The sequence below is a fragment of the Hermetia illucens genome, chromosome 5, assembly GCF_905115235.1.
Source record: "Hermetia illucens chromosome 5, iHerIll2.2.curated.20191125, whole genome shotgun sequence".
In the NCBI taxonomy this organism is placed as follows: domain Eukaryota; kingdom Metazoa; phylum Arthropoda; class Insecta; order Diptera; family Stratiomyidae; genus Hermetia; species Hermetia illucens.
The window spans coordinates 41,899,070-41,914,042 of NC_051853.1; the positions used below are offsets into that span (position 1 = coordinate 41,899,070).

At 41.7% G+C, this 14,973-nt stretch overlaps 1 protein-coding gene across 5 annotated transcripts; it reads right to left on the reverse strand.

Moving 5' to 3' along the window:
* Positions 1-1,502: 1,502 nt before the first annotated feature.
* Positions 1,503-13,841, reverse strand: LOC119658508 (ras GTPase-activating protein-binding protein 2). Of its 5 annotated transcripts, none has more exons than XM_038065980.1 (5): positions 13,547-13,841; positions 11,855-12,946; positions 11,571-11,777; positions 11,252-11,502; positions 1,503-4,747 (listed from the first exon to the last, which is right to left on the reverse strand). In XM_038065980.1, exons 2-5 carry the CDS (start codon positions 12,888-12,890, stop codon positions 4,382-4,384), a joined length of 1,860 nt encoding a protein of 619 aa, XP_037921908.1. In that variant the 5' UTR covers positions 12,891-12,946; positions 13,547-13,841; the 3' UTR covers positions 1,503-4,381. The 5 variants fall into 5 exon arrangements, with proteins under 5 accessions (XP_037921908.1, XP_037921906.1, XP_037921907.1 ...); XM_038065978.1 differs by having other exon boundaries at positions 13,494-13,841; XM_038065979.1 differs by having other exon boundaries at positions 13,481-13,841.
* Positions 13,842-14,973: the final 1,132 nt, after the last annotated feature.

Sequence of the window (14,973 nt, forward strand, 5' to 3'; positions counted from 1 at the left end):
AATTCTCACGTCTCCCAAAAGAATATTACAGCCCCTCAAGTGATTCCAACGCACCATGCACAACACTCGTGAAGTTTTTCATATGTGGCCTGTTTCTCGATGTCATGGCCAACGCGTCGCCACAGTACTCCGCTCCTAACTGAAACCGAGGGGTTTCGGCGTGAGAACCCGTGGTGGGGTACTCAGCCGTGGTCGACCGCTCTCAGCCGTCTGCCTCCTGGAAGAAAGGCTTTAGCCTGTCTAAGGCGACCATCTTGGGCGTCAAAACTGAACGCGTGTTCCCCACGCCCGAGGACCTTGATATGCCGGCTGCAGTGGCTTCCGAATGGCATCAGTCCTCATTAGAACGTGGATGCGACTCCCAAGTTCTCAGAGATGTAAACCTCTGCCTGCGCATGACGAGATGGCGTAGGCGGCTTCAATTTGAGAACCACTTTTCGTATCAGGAGAACCATCCGGTCTTTCCAAGTTTCCCTTCTCCCCTTCTAATTTGTGGCTAAAGTTTCCTTGTGCCAAGCCTTCCTCTCTTATTTTAGAAGAGCTAGGCAACAGTGTTACCGACTGGTCGGACGTAGTCAGATTTCCAGTTTCTCTCATTAAGGGAGTTGCTATGCTTTTTGGCTGACCGCGCCGTAGACACCGGGTGGATGAAGTGGAGAGCTTCTCTTCCACAGATTTCTCCGTGGGGGAACATGAATTAGGTGAGGCCTCCAAAATCCGTGCTTCGGCCACAACCTGATTTCTCAAAGTTGCGGGTGAATTCGAAGTCAGTAACTTCTTACCACTTAGAGAGTTAATCCTTTGCTTCCATCTCATGTTTTTGAACACCTTTAGTGTAGTAGTAAACTACCACAAGGTGGTGTCCGAGGGGGGAGTGTACTACATTCGGTACTAATGTTGCGATATTTTTGGAGGAGTGCGGGAATGTATGGGTCGGAAACGTCCTCAAAATGATGGAAGAGTGTTGTTTGCGCAGGTTGAAATTTTTTCTGCCGACCTAAGGGAGGTTGTGGAGCCTATCGCAAATCAATGCTGCATATCCACTAGCAGTCCACAGTGATAAAGGAATTCAGCGCCTAACATGGGGACATCGATATCAGTTAAACTGAAGCGCCACGAAAATTACCTGCGGAAGCCAACATTTTTCTTCTTGCCTGCAGCCGTAAGTTGTGATGGAACGGGGACGACCGAGACCTCCATGCCCGTGTCTACTAGATAATTGCGCCCACTAAGTGGATGGTACAATGCGCCGCTACAAGGGAGTATATTCGTTACTTTTCTGTTTTGGGGACAGCTCTGGCCTCATGGTCAACCATAGTCAAACCGGATGATAGTTTTGATCAATTGCTACTTCTACGCTTGTCACACTACTTTCCTGAATACACATCGCGATACTTCCGGCCTTTATCAATCTTGCAACCAGGCCGCAATGACAAGACTCTAGTTCAAATACCTGAAAAATTGCTGAATGCAAAACATGCAAATGAAAACGATGTTTTTTCTTGATTTGAAAATAATTCTTATTTTTTTGATTTGTTTCATCAATGATATAAAAAATGTATATTTCAACTGAATATATCGGAACTAAGTAAATTTCATTTTTTTTTTTCTAATTTCGCACACATTACCTTAGAGAATTTATTTTGTTTCTACTTATTACTCCTTTAAAAAAAAAGCTAAAATTACAGAAAATCAATAAAAGGAAACTAAAAAGATGGAAATAAATCAAAACAAAATAAAAATGAAAAGGAAGCTTTTGCATGATTGACAAGATGAAAAGGAAAATAAAATAAAACCTTCATATCCTTAATGAATTGCTTGTACACTTTGATTATTTCAATGAAATATATATTTTCTCGGCTCTACCGTTATCTCATTTTAATTATTTTCATTTTTTACTTTAAATTTTCACTCCTCTCCTCTATCATTTAAATTTTAAATTACAATTAAAAATTAACTAACTTAAACAATTAGTTTAGTTTCTTTTTTTGTATTTTTCACCTTTGTTTTGCTTTAAATAATTTTATTTAAATATATGTATTTTTTTTTTATTTTATAAATAAAACAAAAATTAAAATAAGAAATAATAATGAAAAATGAAATAAAGTATATGTTAATCTGCATTTAATATGTCTAAAAGTGTTTTTTATGCTAGAATAGTAGTAAAATCATAGCGTAAGTTACTTTACTGTCTCTGCGTTGTGTTTCTCTGCTTATTTCTATCTTTTTCATCTTTTTTTTCTTCTGTTCTAGTTACCGCTTTCAGAGGAGATAGCATTTATTGTTGCTGTAATTACAATTATTATTCCATCTATGAATATAGATAAAGAAAGTTCACATCTTCATATGTTATTTCATATAAAATACATATATGAAAGAAATACTAATACAATACATAGAGTAATACAATATTTGTTTGAAGAATATTGCTGTTGGTGAAAATAAGTTTTTGTTTTTGCTTTTGCTTTCATAAAAAAACAATGAATGACTTGCCAATTGCATCGTTTGAACTACACTCAAAAAAGTGTGATAAGGATTTGAAGGACACTCGAATGAGAAATAAATAAAAACGAATATCGAATTTTGAATGAATTGTCTGCGCAGTCGTAAGGCTGTGCAGAAGATACTTCCGAAAAAGCTGAATGTTTCACATTTTCTGCTCATATCAATTTTTTTTAACGAGATATCTAAAAATTTATCATTAAATTTATTCCTTATTGCATTAGTTTGAAAAATCGAGATAAAAATTGTTTGTTGTTCTGCTTTGATGTTATTTTATCATTGTTGCATGTAGCCAAGCTAATCGAGCGAGAAATCATTTTTATATGCAACTATATTCACAATAAATTAGATAGACGTACACATAAAAATAAGTCGCTTTCAGACTCACAGGGTTTGACATGTTCTTTTAAAACAAAATCATTGCAAACATCTAGTATTTCCATCTCAATTCATTGGTGTGTGTGTGTGATCTGCGAAAAAAATCGTATCATGCAGTCATAATTAGGAAACGCGATCTATTAAAAATAAATTTTCCCCGTATTTCCACCTTTCTGCTTTCTCAAAATTGAAATATAGCGAACGTTAATCCTCCACTAAGGCAACGACTAATATTAGTAATTGATTGTTTAAATATTAGTTACAAAAAAATTTATTTTTTGTCATTAAAAAAGCCCTAAATGAAAAATGAATAGAAAAAAGTACACGACGCATTGCGACATAGTCACACATCTACTACCATTTATATAAATTACGTTTATATTTATTTTCTAATGTTTCTCTTGTTATCTGTTCACATTCAATTCTATTTATATTTATAATTATTCGTAATTATAACTGCATTTCGATTCGATTGTTTTTATATTTGAGTAATGTTAAACTTTTATTAAATAATTTATTTGCTCTTTCCTTTGCTCTATTGATGTTTCCAAAGATCGAACAGAAACCGTCGAATCTATTTTTCTCTTTTAACATTAATTGCTTATTTACTTATTACAATATTTTAATTTGTTTATATTTTTATGATTATATTTTGCCTATCAAATCATAGCTACGTTTCATTTACTGTAAACACAATGCTCAAATTTGTTGTGTGTATGTGTAAGTTTCCGTCTGAGTATTATGTTTACATTGTTTTAATTTATTCTCATTTTACAATTATTGTTTACGGAACAGAAAAGGAAAAAGAAAAAACATTAAAACTTTTTTAAAACGCACACAGGGTTCTTTGTTATCTTAAAAAATGGGTTTTCATAGTTTAGTGTTTGCTCCTTGTGTGTTTCTTGTAACTTTGATTTCATTTAAATATTTATATTATTACAATTATTTTATTGATCATTACAATTATTTTAATTTATTGACAAGAACTATTTTAATTGTTAATAGGTTTCTGCTTTTGTTGTTTCTCTTTTACTTTTACATTAAGTTGCTTCCTTCAAACTCTTTTTTTCATTTTTATATTTATAAATGTACGAACAATAAGGTTACAAGTCTTCATCGTTATATTTTCTTTTTAATTTTCGATTTTTTTGACGATTTTTTTCTTTAAAATTTTGCTTATTTTTTTGTTCGTTTTTTATTTAAATGATTTTTGTATGTCTCACTTTTCTCTAACTTTCTTGTTGGAAGTGATAAACTGTTTGCTGCTTGTTAATTGCAAAAGAAAAAACAAAACAATTGTTTTATGTTTGCTTGTTGCTCGGTATGTATCGTAAATAATTGTAATGCGTTTTAACCTTTGAAAATTTTTGCCTTGTTCTTCTCTTCATAAATCCTGTGTTTTCTTTCTTTTTCTAGATTGTTCACTTTTACTTTTGCTGTTGTTTTGAATTTTTTATTTTTGTTTTATCTTATAAAGATTACATTCCCTTAAAAGAAAATCTTAGCGACGACCGTAGGTGTTACCACCACCTGCGGCGGCTGTCCCATTACCGTTGTTGCCACGATTTGGTGGTCCTCCTGGTCCGCCTCGGTCGTTGCGAGGAAATCCTCCAGATGGACGAGGTCCGCCAGCTGTACCACGCACCGGTCCACCGCCACTTCCACCTGAACTACCGCGCATCATGCCCCCTGAGTTGGAGAGCGATCGATTCGGACCAGATGGCCTTTGCGAATTGCCCATTCCGCTGCCGCCACTTGACATATTATTTGATAGACGGGGCATATCGTTGGATCCGCGTAAACGTGTTTTCTTCTCTTCAACATTCAATTTTTGACCATCAGGAGAGTTGTCGGGGAAGTAGAGTGGCTGTAATTGTGAATTAAACCAAAAAATAATTAGAATTGTAAGGACCTGGAAAAGGTTTAAATAAAATGAATTTAATTCAAGCAACACTTCCCGAGACCAAAAGGAAGCAATTGGGAAGAGTTCCTAATGATTAAGCTGCCGAAAATATCAAGGGGAATCTGCATCAGCCAACTCAATAAGTTGTACCCTGTAAACATGAGATGCCAAAAGAATACTTGCTTTTAACAGACTGAGCGCCGACCACGCATTGGCCTGTGACATTCTAAAAGGATCCTAATCTATACAACACAGAAAGTCTATAACTTGTTATATATATTCGCTGATTGCACCACATACCGAATTTCTCTTTTTATCACATAGCGTACCCTTTAATTATTTTAATTATTATATACATTTATATTTTCGAATATCAAAATGATCATCGAGCTTTTCTTTATCTCATAAACAGCATCGCCTTGTCTTGTACATGCCTATGCTGACGTACTGTCCAATGCTTTTGCCTCACGGAGGGGTCCAAGCAAAATATATTGACGAAACTGCCTAATGTACACTAAACAATACAGTTTTTGTGGCAAAATTTGCAAGCGCCATAAAGGTAGGCTGAAATTATTGCTCTTGTGCAGGTCCATTCTCCGACACCTTTGTTTCGGGTGGGAGCATGATCGGAGAGAACGTTTTGAATAGTGACGATAAAACCTATAGTAATTTTCATTGAATTTATTTTTCATTAGTTTGCATTGATGAAATCATGGGTGGAACGAAATACCTGCACAGTTCCACTGGGATGTGTAGAATGGTGTATATGTGCAATGACTTCCGTCCACTATACAAGTTCAAGCCAGGAGGCGAGTCTTCTTTGCTTCTACAATGGTGTGTCTGACACGCTCTGTGTTAGACATGGAACGCCTGATGCTGGATAATACGAATACTCCAGTAAATGTATGGAAGAATTATTTTGTGCCTGACACGTTCAGTGCTGGATAACGAGAATGCTTTTCATCTATTTAATTTGTTTACCACAATTTGCCACAGATTTGAGTCTTTCCTGAAGCAATAAGATACGATGCTGATGTTGTTCAATCACAAAATGGTCGAATCGTTCTGACTACTGTCCAAGGACTTCCTTCGAATATAACCGCGCAGCTAAAAAGGAATTCGGATGCAATATCACGATAATCTAGCACCCCCGAGTACGACAAATATTGCACTTTTAATCTGATTAGCCAGAAAATATTTTTCAGTAGCTAACAAAAACTGCGCTTGCGAAACAAGCTCAACTGGAAGGGTATATTGCCGCTAACTAATGTAGGAGATTATTTGTAGGAGGCTAGATGACAATTAGGATTTGCTTCAAAACCATTTCTTGCTTCCATTATTAAATAAATTTGTATTCATTTATGGGATAAAATATCTTCGACGAGGTTGAAACATCGACGATATTGTGGCGTTGACAAAACAGAGATAATATAATAAGTGTAGCGGTTTCGATAAATTTCGAGCACTTAACCTTGTTACTTTCAATTTTCTGGAATCTGCGCAGGCTCCTCGATAACGAGGGTCCTTAGAATGCTCACTTTCTCCAACTCCAGCGAGAATTCTAAAGATATAAGCTGGACATTCTCAGTCTATGCGAAGTAAGATGTTGGGACTGTGGAGAGTACTTCTCTCCCTCGTGCGCCAATGTGCTTCATATGTGGTAACAGACGGGAATATGATGTCGGGTTGTTCCTGACAAGTACCGCAAGGCTCCTTCTCTTGCCGTGGGAGCCGGTTTCTGACATGCATCTTACAGCAAGATACCGGTCCAGGTTAAGGAGCATCAAAATTGTAGTGCTATGCACGAACGGAGATTACCTACAGAATGAAGAAGGATACTTTCTACGAGCAATTACACCCAATTTGCGAGAGGCTTCGTAAAGGTGAGATTATGTGATCTGAATGCCAAGGTGGGCTCTAACAGCAACTTTCTTGGATATATGTGGAGGTTTGTAGATTTCTGCAGTTTCTACCACCTCTTCATTGGTGGCAAATTGATCACAGAGCTTGCCATAAGATCAGTTGAATTTCAACTGACCGACACCGTACGAACAATCAAATTGACTACTTTGCGATCAGCAACAGATTTAGGAGTTGTCTTCTTGATGTTCGTAATAGGAGAAACGCTGCCATTCGTTTCGAAAGGAATCATCATCTGACAATCGCTCACCTTCGCTTGCATTTTGCGTCCGCAACTTCTCGAATGGGGCTGTGCCCTTAGAGCTGAACTGGAAAGAATCCGCTTCCTACAAATCAATATGTATCGGAGTGCAACCGCTCCCGAGTTCCTAGCGCAGTTCGCTGCGGAAACCAAAACTGATCTAGTGCTCATCCGTGAACAGTACCGAAACAAGCACCTAGCTTTATGTCACCCGGATATACCAGGTACCACTGCCAAGGCCGAGGAGACGGTTTTATTTGCATTCGGTATTTGCGGGTAACGTTTTTCAGTGTCTATCTAACACCGAATGAAACGATGCCGGACTTTCGACGCAGACGGAATGCTTTGGAGGGCGCTATCTTGGGCACAAAGGTGCGGATCCTGTCTCACCCTGACTTCAAAGGGAAATGAATTCTCGAAAGGGCAGCGAGAACAGGACCTGTAGTTTTAAACACCGTTTTCATCCCAAAGTTCCGGCGGCCAGCTGCGAGGGAAAAATTCCCGAAGTAACCTTCACGTCGGAGTCACTGATATCGCTGGTGAACGGGTAGTGAATTCTTGAAGCCTTTTCAGCAAGCGACTATCAATACATTGCCTTCGAAATGGTTAACACAGATTCTCGGTGTGCGCCACCTCGGCGCTCTTTCTGTACGTGAACCGTCGCGCAGGTGAACAACGGGAGGCTTATCGAAACCCTTGACCGCTAGCTCCAGGCGTATCACAAACTTCACCGCTTGATACGTCCAAATGACTGGGAGGAGGCATTTACCATAATGACAGAGTACGGATCAGTCAAAAAGAGACTGCGCAGCATAAACAGGAGCAAAGTTCGCTGGTGGCAGGACCTGACCAACGAGGTGAATGGGGACCTAATGGGTCTCAGTTACAAACTGGTAACCCGGAAAATCAGGGCTCTATGGGAACCCTATTCACAATAACACAAGGACGGCTTATAAAAGAGTTAGAAGAGGCAGTCTTCTCTATGAAAAACAAGAAGGCACCAGGCCCCGCTCGCATCCCACCAAAGGTATACAAGCTGGTGCTCCAAAAATGCCCAGACTTACTGCTCGGCGCATTCAACGCTTGCCTGAAAAAGGACACTTTCCCTTCTCGTTAGAAAGTGGCGAAGCTTGCACTGATTAACAAAGGGAAAGGCAACCCTGAGTTGCCGTCTTCATACTGCCAACTTTGTATGCTTTACATTGCCAGGAAAGTGCTCAAAAAACTGAAGCGATACGTGCTGCCGGAGACTTATCCCCACGGCACCACTTTAGAGCAGGGAGATCCACAGTTGATGCTATCATGCAAGTCGTGGATGCCATTCGTCGAGCGGAAGCACAGTCGCCAAGCTCGACGGGTGGTGCTTTTCGTAACGCTTGAGGGCGTTTCTGCTTTAATTCCCTGCCTAGAATACGCGTACCGATCTATCTCCTACACATATTGAGAGATTATCTGAGGAACCGCTTCCTGCTCTATGAAACACTAAAGAGTCAAAAGAGGATAGCGGTAACGTCGGAGATAGCGCAGGGATCCACCCTAGGGTCGGAGCTCTGGAATGCTTCCTATGATAGTCTGCTTAGATTCGACATGCCAGAAGAGTCGCACCTGATCGGTTATTCTGATGATATCGCAGCGCTTGTTGCTGAACTTATTGTCGAACAGGCGCAAAGCATATTTGGCATATTGATGCGACAAGCGGATGGACGACTGGTTATGGTTTCAACCTTGAACTGCAAAAAAACTGACCCGACCCTGCGTCCCATATCGATCGGCAAGTCGATAATCGAGTCAAACTCAACGGTAAAGTACTTTGGACTGACTCTTGACTCAAGGATGAGCTTTTTCGGGCAAATCAAAGTAGCAAAGAACAAAGCTGCTGCTGCTGGAGTTTCGACCTTAAGTCGGCGAATGGAAAATATTGAAGGCTCTACGTCTAGCAGCGAGTCTATCTTGCTGTATGGCGCAGAGGTATGGGCTGACGCTCTTACTAAGGAGGTAGATCGTAAGCAACGCGCAAGATCAGAGACGGGGAGCCGTGATGGTGATCGCGGTAGTGATTTCTGTTGCCCTTCTTGCTAAAGAGCGTAAAGCCATATACAAGCGCGAGGAAGAAGAGACAAGGGAGGTGACTGCTCGTGAAGAACAGCAACGCTCACTAGATGAGTGGCAACTCTCTTGGCAAAATTAAACTAGAGGCAGGAATGCGCGGCTCAGTGGCAATGTAGGTGCGTGACCAAATGGAAAGCATGGTGAGACTGACTATTTCCTTACCCAGTTTTTAAGTGGGCATGCAGGTTTTCAGTTTTATCTGCACAAGATTGGAAAGGTATGACCTCCTGATTGTGTCTTTTGGAATGGAGTTGTGGACGACTCCTACCGCACTTTTTTTTCTTGTGGAAAGTGGGATCGAATTCGTTGGTAGCTTATTTAAACACCGTAAGTTTCTCTCTAGACAACACTGTCGACGAGATGCTGACAGGTTGAGATGTGTTGTACATTACGTTCGAATTGTTCTCCCTTCCGTTGGTGAAACGAATTCCCTGATTTGAAGACTCCGCAAGGTGGGAGGCTTCGAAGGCTAGCCCGAAGTAGTGTGAAAAATGGTTCTAGGCGAGCTCTTTGACTTAGAGAAGGTGTTTAGTTGGTAGTCCGACGACATACCGTTGCGGTTTTTTTATTTTCGATTGAGTAGGTTCTGAGAACAAGACCTGTTACGCTTTTTGAGGGTCATATTTTGAGCCTTCACTCCCCAACGTTTCGCCCGAGATAAAAAATGGGACCAGTTTCGAAAAGTACTAATTTGATACTGCACTGTTTCACAGAAAACTTTAAAAATCGATTCATTCTTTAATGAAATGGCGAAGCAGACAACGAAAAAGAATTGTACAATTTCTACACCCATAGCAATTGCAACAGTACATAGGTGATTCCAACGATTCCGTCCTGGTAATATGGACATCGAAGATGGGGCACACTCTTTTAGGCCAATAATCGAAAATGTCGAGAAAATCGTGGAAATCATCACGTCGGACAGCCATGTGAGTACTTCCCCAATGCCCAGAAAACCATCTGGAATTATTTATAAGTTCGGTCTCAAAAGGAAGCACCATTTATGGGAGTCAAATGAGTAGATGCAAAAAAATCTTTTGAGTCGAATTTGTTTGCGATTCGTTGCTGAAACATAACGAAATGGATTCGTTTTTGAAGCGGATGATAACTGGCGATGAAAAAATGATAACACACGAGAAGAAGGGCTGAAAAGGTGGTCGAATTAACAGGTTTTACAGGGTGTCTTGTGGGTGGTTTGCAAGGAAATCATCCACTAGAGGAGCTCCCATCTGGTCAATCAGCCAATTCTGATTTTTATTATGAATAAATGGCCAAATTAAAGCGAATGGACGACCAGAAGTGTCAATAGGAAACACCAGAGTAAGAACTTGTATGGGAAGCTTTTCCGCATCCACCTCACCTGACACCAAGCAATTGTCGTCTTTTCAAACATTCGCAAAATTCTCTGGGTCATAAAAAACAGGCTTGCCAAAATGTGTTAACCAAGTTTCTTACCAATAAGGACGTGGATCTTTTTCTATTGCATCCAAAATGAACAAAAGTTGTTGAATAAAGCGGCGCATATTCGATCTAAATCGGGAGATCCTATTATTCAACGATGAAACAAATCAAAAAACGCTCAGAACTTTTTATTTAAAATGTGAATTTTTCCGATTTGAGGCTGAGTACCGATCATCGTATAAACGATGTTAATTCGTCGGAAGCTACTTCTTCCGAAATTTATGCAAACATTGCCCCGAAATGGCTAGACAACAATGGGCCGTAAATCTTTTCAAGGCCAGCTCTTTCGAACTTAGACGAGTTCATAGACAATGCCAGCAAATATTCTAAAATCAAATGCAGATTCTGATCGTCGATCTACATGCCATTATCATTCGCAGAACGCTGAAAGCCGTCCGCGACTATCGATCATTTTGATTCAGCATCAACACTGCATCGGTTGCGTCACACAACACGACTATGCTTGTGCGATGACTAATGCTTTTCAACCACTTTCAAAGCTACAACATTGCGTTATCTTATCTTTCGACTGTTAAGCGTTTGTTGGGAAATCAATCCATGAACAGATGAACTGTGGATATTATGCTAATGAAGAAGTTACTTGATATTAGGGAGGGGAATATGTTGAGGGTCACCCACCGCCAGATTTCAAAGATTTAGCGAGTTTGTGTCCTTAGAGCTGAAGGTAGCTCGTCAGTTTCCGGACTAATTATATCCAAAATAAAATTTGTACTTACACAATTCGCCAAGCAATTCTGCACCGATTCGGGATCCTCATACGTGATGAAACCATAGTTTGGAGGCATTCGTACCCCCGACAATTTCGAGGCGGGTTTCGAATGAATACGCAGATCCACGACGGCTCCGAACTTGCTGAACAACGCTTTCAACTCTTCCTCGGTCGCATGATGTGGCACATTTCCCAAGAATAATTGGTGACTGTCGCCGAATTGTGTATTTGTGTTGCTTGTCCTACGTTCCGAGAACTCTGTAACAAAGCAAAAAAAGCAAACCCAGTTAATAACTGCAGCGACGAGCACTGGTTAAACGTGCTACCTTTCGCTTGACGCTGTGAGTTGTTCCGTTGTGGGAGGCCAGCGTTCTGTTGTATGCTATCAGGACGTTGCTCTTGGGGCTTGTTCACTGTTGGTTGCGCTGAGTAGGGCTGGTTCATTGGCGGCACCGAGTGGAATCCACTGTTTCCGCTCATCGACTTGAACAGATTTGCGTACGTTTTGGGTTCGTTCTGCGTCATTTTGTTTACTGCAAGAAATGGAGGAAGGTTTTATTAGGAAAATGAGAGCAATCTGAAGATTTCTCAGCTCAAGTCCAATACTCACTGTCGTTCTTGTCTGAATGGTCCAGTGCCGATTTGAAGTCATCCTTCTTGCCCATGTCATTCTCCTGTTTTAGCGCATCGTTCAGCATTTCGGGGGATGATGTGTTCTGGTGCGGTTGTTGCTGCAGGTTTGGTGACTGAGTCAACAAGCTCTCCTTGGACACGATCGGCTCCAGTGGGGATGGCGTAGCGTTTAATGGGGCTGTAACTGCAGTTGGCAACGACGTGAGAGGGATGGCCGGGACTGAAGCGGGCACGCTTGTTGCAGCGGGCGCAACCACAGGAACCTGCACAGCGCTGGGCTCTACCGTCGTCGGGGGAACCAAGGGAGCCGCTTGGCTAGGCTGCTGCAGACTGGCTTGCAGCAGTTCGTCGTGGACAACGCCGTTGACTTGCGCTGGTGGTTGTTGTGCGCCGAATTGGGCCATTGGGATCGTTTGACCTACACCTGGTGGATGCGTGTGGACTGCTCCGCTGGTGGCTGTTGGCGGCATGGGATAGTAGAGTTGTGGCTGGCCCATGGTCTGTTGTTGTTGGGCCCCGTCGACCATCTTGCTCTCAAGCGACGTTTCCTGTTCCTCATCGTTCTCAGACCGGCTCTCGCCGTCATTCTCATCGTCCGAGTAGACATCCTGGTAGCGGAAGATGTCATTATGGACGTAGTAGTTCTTCGGCGACTGAGGTGCCAGGACGAAGGTCTGGGTGAAGCGGCGCATTGGCTGGCCGTCGTTGGACAGTTCACCCGTCACCTGCACCACCACCCCATTGCCGAGGGTAGCCTGCGCGTCCACTTGGCTGATCTTCGCGTGCACGTCGCGGAAGTTCAGTTGCTGAATTCGGTGGTGGATCTCCTTCTGGCCAATAACCACCGCCGGTTGCACATCGCGACTATGCGCGTCCAGGCCATCGTGGAAGAAGATGGAATGGTTGTTGTAGAACCGAAATAAATGGTTTGGAGCGCGATTCAGCAGAGTGTAGTATTGTCGAACAAATTCTCGGCCGACAGATTGTGGCGAAGGTTGTGCATCCATGACCATTTCTTCCCCTATTATTCCAATTTGGCTGATTTCTCGAGAAGAAGAAAACGTAAAAACTGAAAACACAGAAAGGAACTCGGTTAGCACCTAAAAATCGAACTCGGGCTTGCTCGCCGCAACCGGGCCAAAGGACAAAACCAGACAAAGGAAAGCCCCCCGTCGAAAAAATCGCACATGAGCTCGTGTGGCTGGCGGCCTCCACACAAAAAATCACCCAATCGAACTTATGGCGTCCGCCAGGCCAGCGACGGGCGTCGCAAAAGCCCAAAACCCAGAATCGTGACAAAATGCCGCGACTAAACTGCCACAACGTGACTGCAGCGGTCGCCGGCCGCCACAAAAGCGTCGCAAAACAGCGAAAAAAACGCCCGCCTCACTAAATATCGGCCAAAAATTACCAAGCACTCATCCACGGACCAAATGTAAGGTTAAAGCCACTCAAACACCACCGAAAAAATTTTTGTTATGAGGATTTTCTCGACGGGGGGAACGCGAATTCGCACCTTTTCCTATTCTTTCTCAGTCTCTTGGACTTTCTGTGTGTGGCGTGAATTATAGAAAATATCACTGGTGTTGCGGGCAAGGCTTACAATTAATAATTACTTCGTAGCAAATGATCACAGATTTTCAATGCGTTTATTGAAGGGTTTCCGTACTTTTTATCGTGTGAGAAATGAAAGAAAACGCGAAAACTGCAGGACTTTTTTGTATTTATTCAGAGAGGAGGCAAAAATTCTCCAGACGTAATTTTACGTTCCGTCCGCGTGCGATGCACTGATCATCGACATACGTCGTGCGACGAATGAGCGAGATGGACGCATGTGTTTTCTCCACATGTCTACACACAAACACTGTGCATGGATGCGACAAGGTGGCGGCACTGATTTGCGGGAACGGCGAAAAAGAGAGCGTGGTATTGCGTACCGCATAAGGTGCGTCAGGAGGGACAGAGTAATCTGAATCAGAGGAAAATTCAAACTTTGATTGTGCGAAGGCGATGGCGATAAAACATGGAATTGTTCGACATTTTGTGGAGATTTCACTTGGTAATGCCATAATAAAAAAGAAGCGAAAAATGGTATAAAGTCTCGAAGAGAAGGGATAAGCCGGCACGTGGTAGATGACCAGCAATTTCGAATTCAAATTTCGTCGGGAAATGGAGACATATATTTTTTGTAATAAAATCCATTTATATTTACCACAAGGTATAAAAGACAATAAAATAGATTTTATATGATTTGTTTATTTAATTTTATTGTAGATTTGAATTTATTTTTTAATAGTGTTTTACATATAAACAGAAAGTATTCTTATGCTAACTGGCATTTAGCTATATCTTTTAGTTCAATTGGCGACTGTTAGGTAGGAAGGTATCAGTGGCCGCTCCGAGGAGCCCAGGTAGCGCTTTGGTGCGCCGTTTTGATGCCACAAACTCCTAAAACCATGACTATTGTTATGTAAGCAGGGAGGCAGAGTCCAGCTGGCTCGGATCTCCTGGCCGTTTCCGCTTCTCTTTCTTGCTCCCCCCACCGTACCGAAACCAGTCTTTTAGTTTGTCCTATGTAACATTTCTCATACTCTGGACATGTCACTTTGTATATCCCACTAGATTCATGTATTAATTTGCGGTCCTTGGGGATGACCAGCCTGTTTTTGAGATGGTGCATCCTACTCGATGGCACAATGTCGATGGTTAGCCCTTTCGTCGTTTTTATAAGTTTCGACGAAGCCCCAGAATATGTGATCCCCATTCTTCTTTTCCCTTCTAAGTTATTAGCGGGGGATGTCATTGTCCTTATTTCTTGCCGTTTCGCCTTTTCCACATGAGGCTTTCAATAATCGACCGTGGGAAGTCATTCTTCACTCCGCTGTCGATTATATACTCCTTTTCTTTCATAAATCTTTCATCGCTGAGGGGCACGGTGAACAATCGGTGAATCATGGCATGGAAAGGAGCCATTTTATGTGAATGGAAGTGGTTTGAATTATCTGGTATCGTTCGCTGCGTATGTGTAGGCTTCCTGTTGATTCCAAAAAAAGATCCCTTTCTCCTCTTTAATGATCCTTAAATCATTGACCTCTA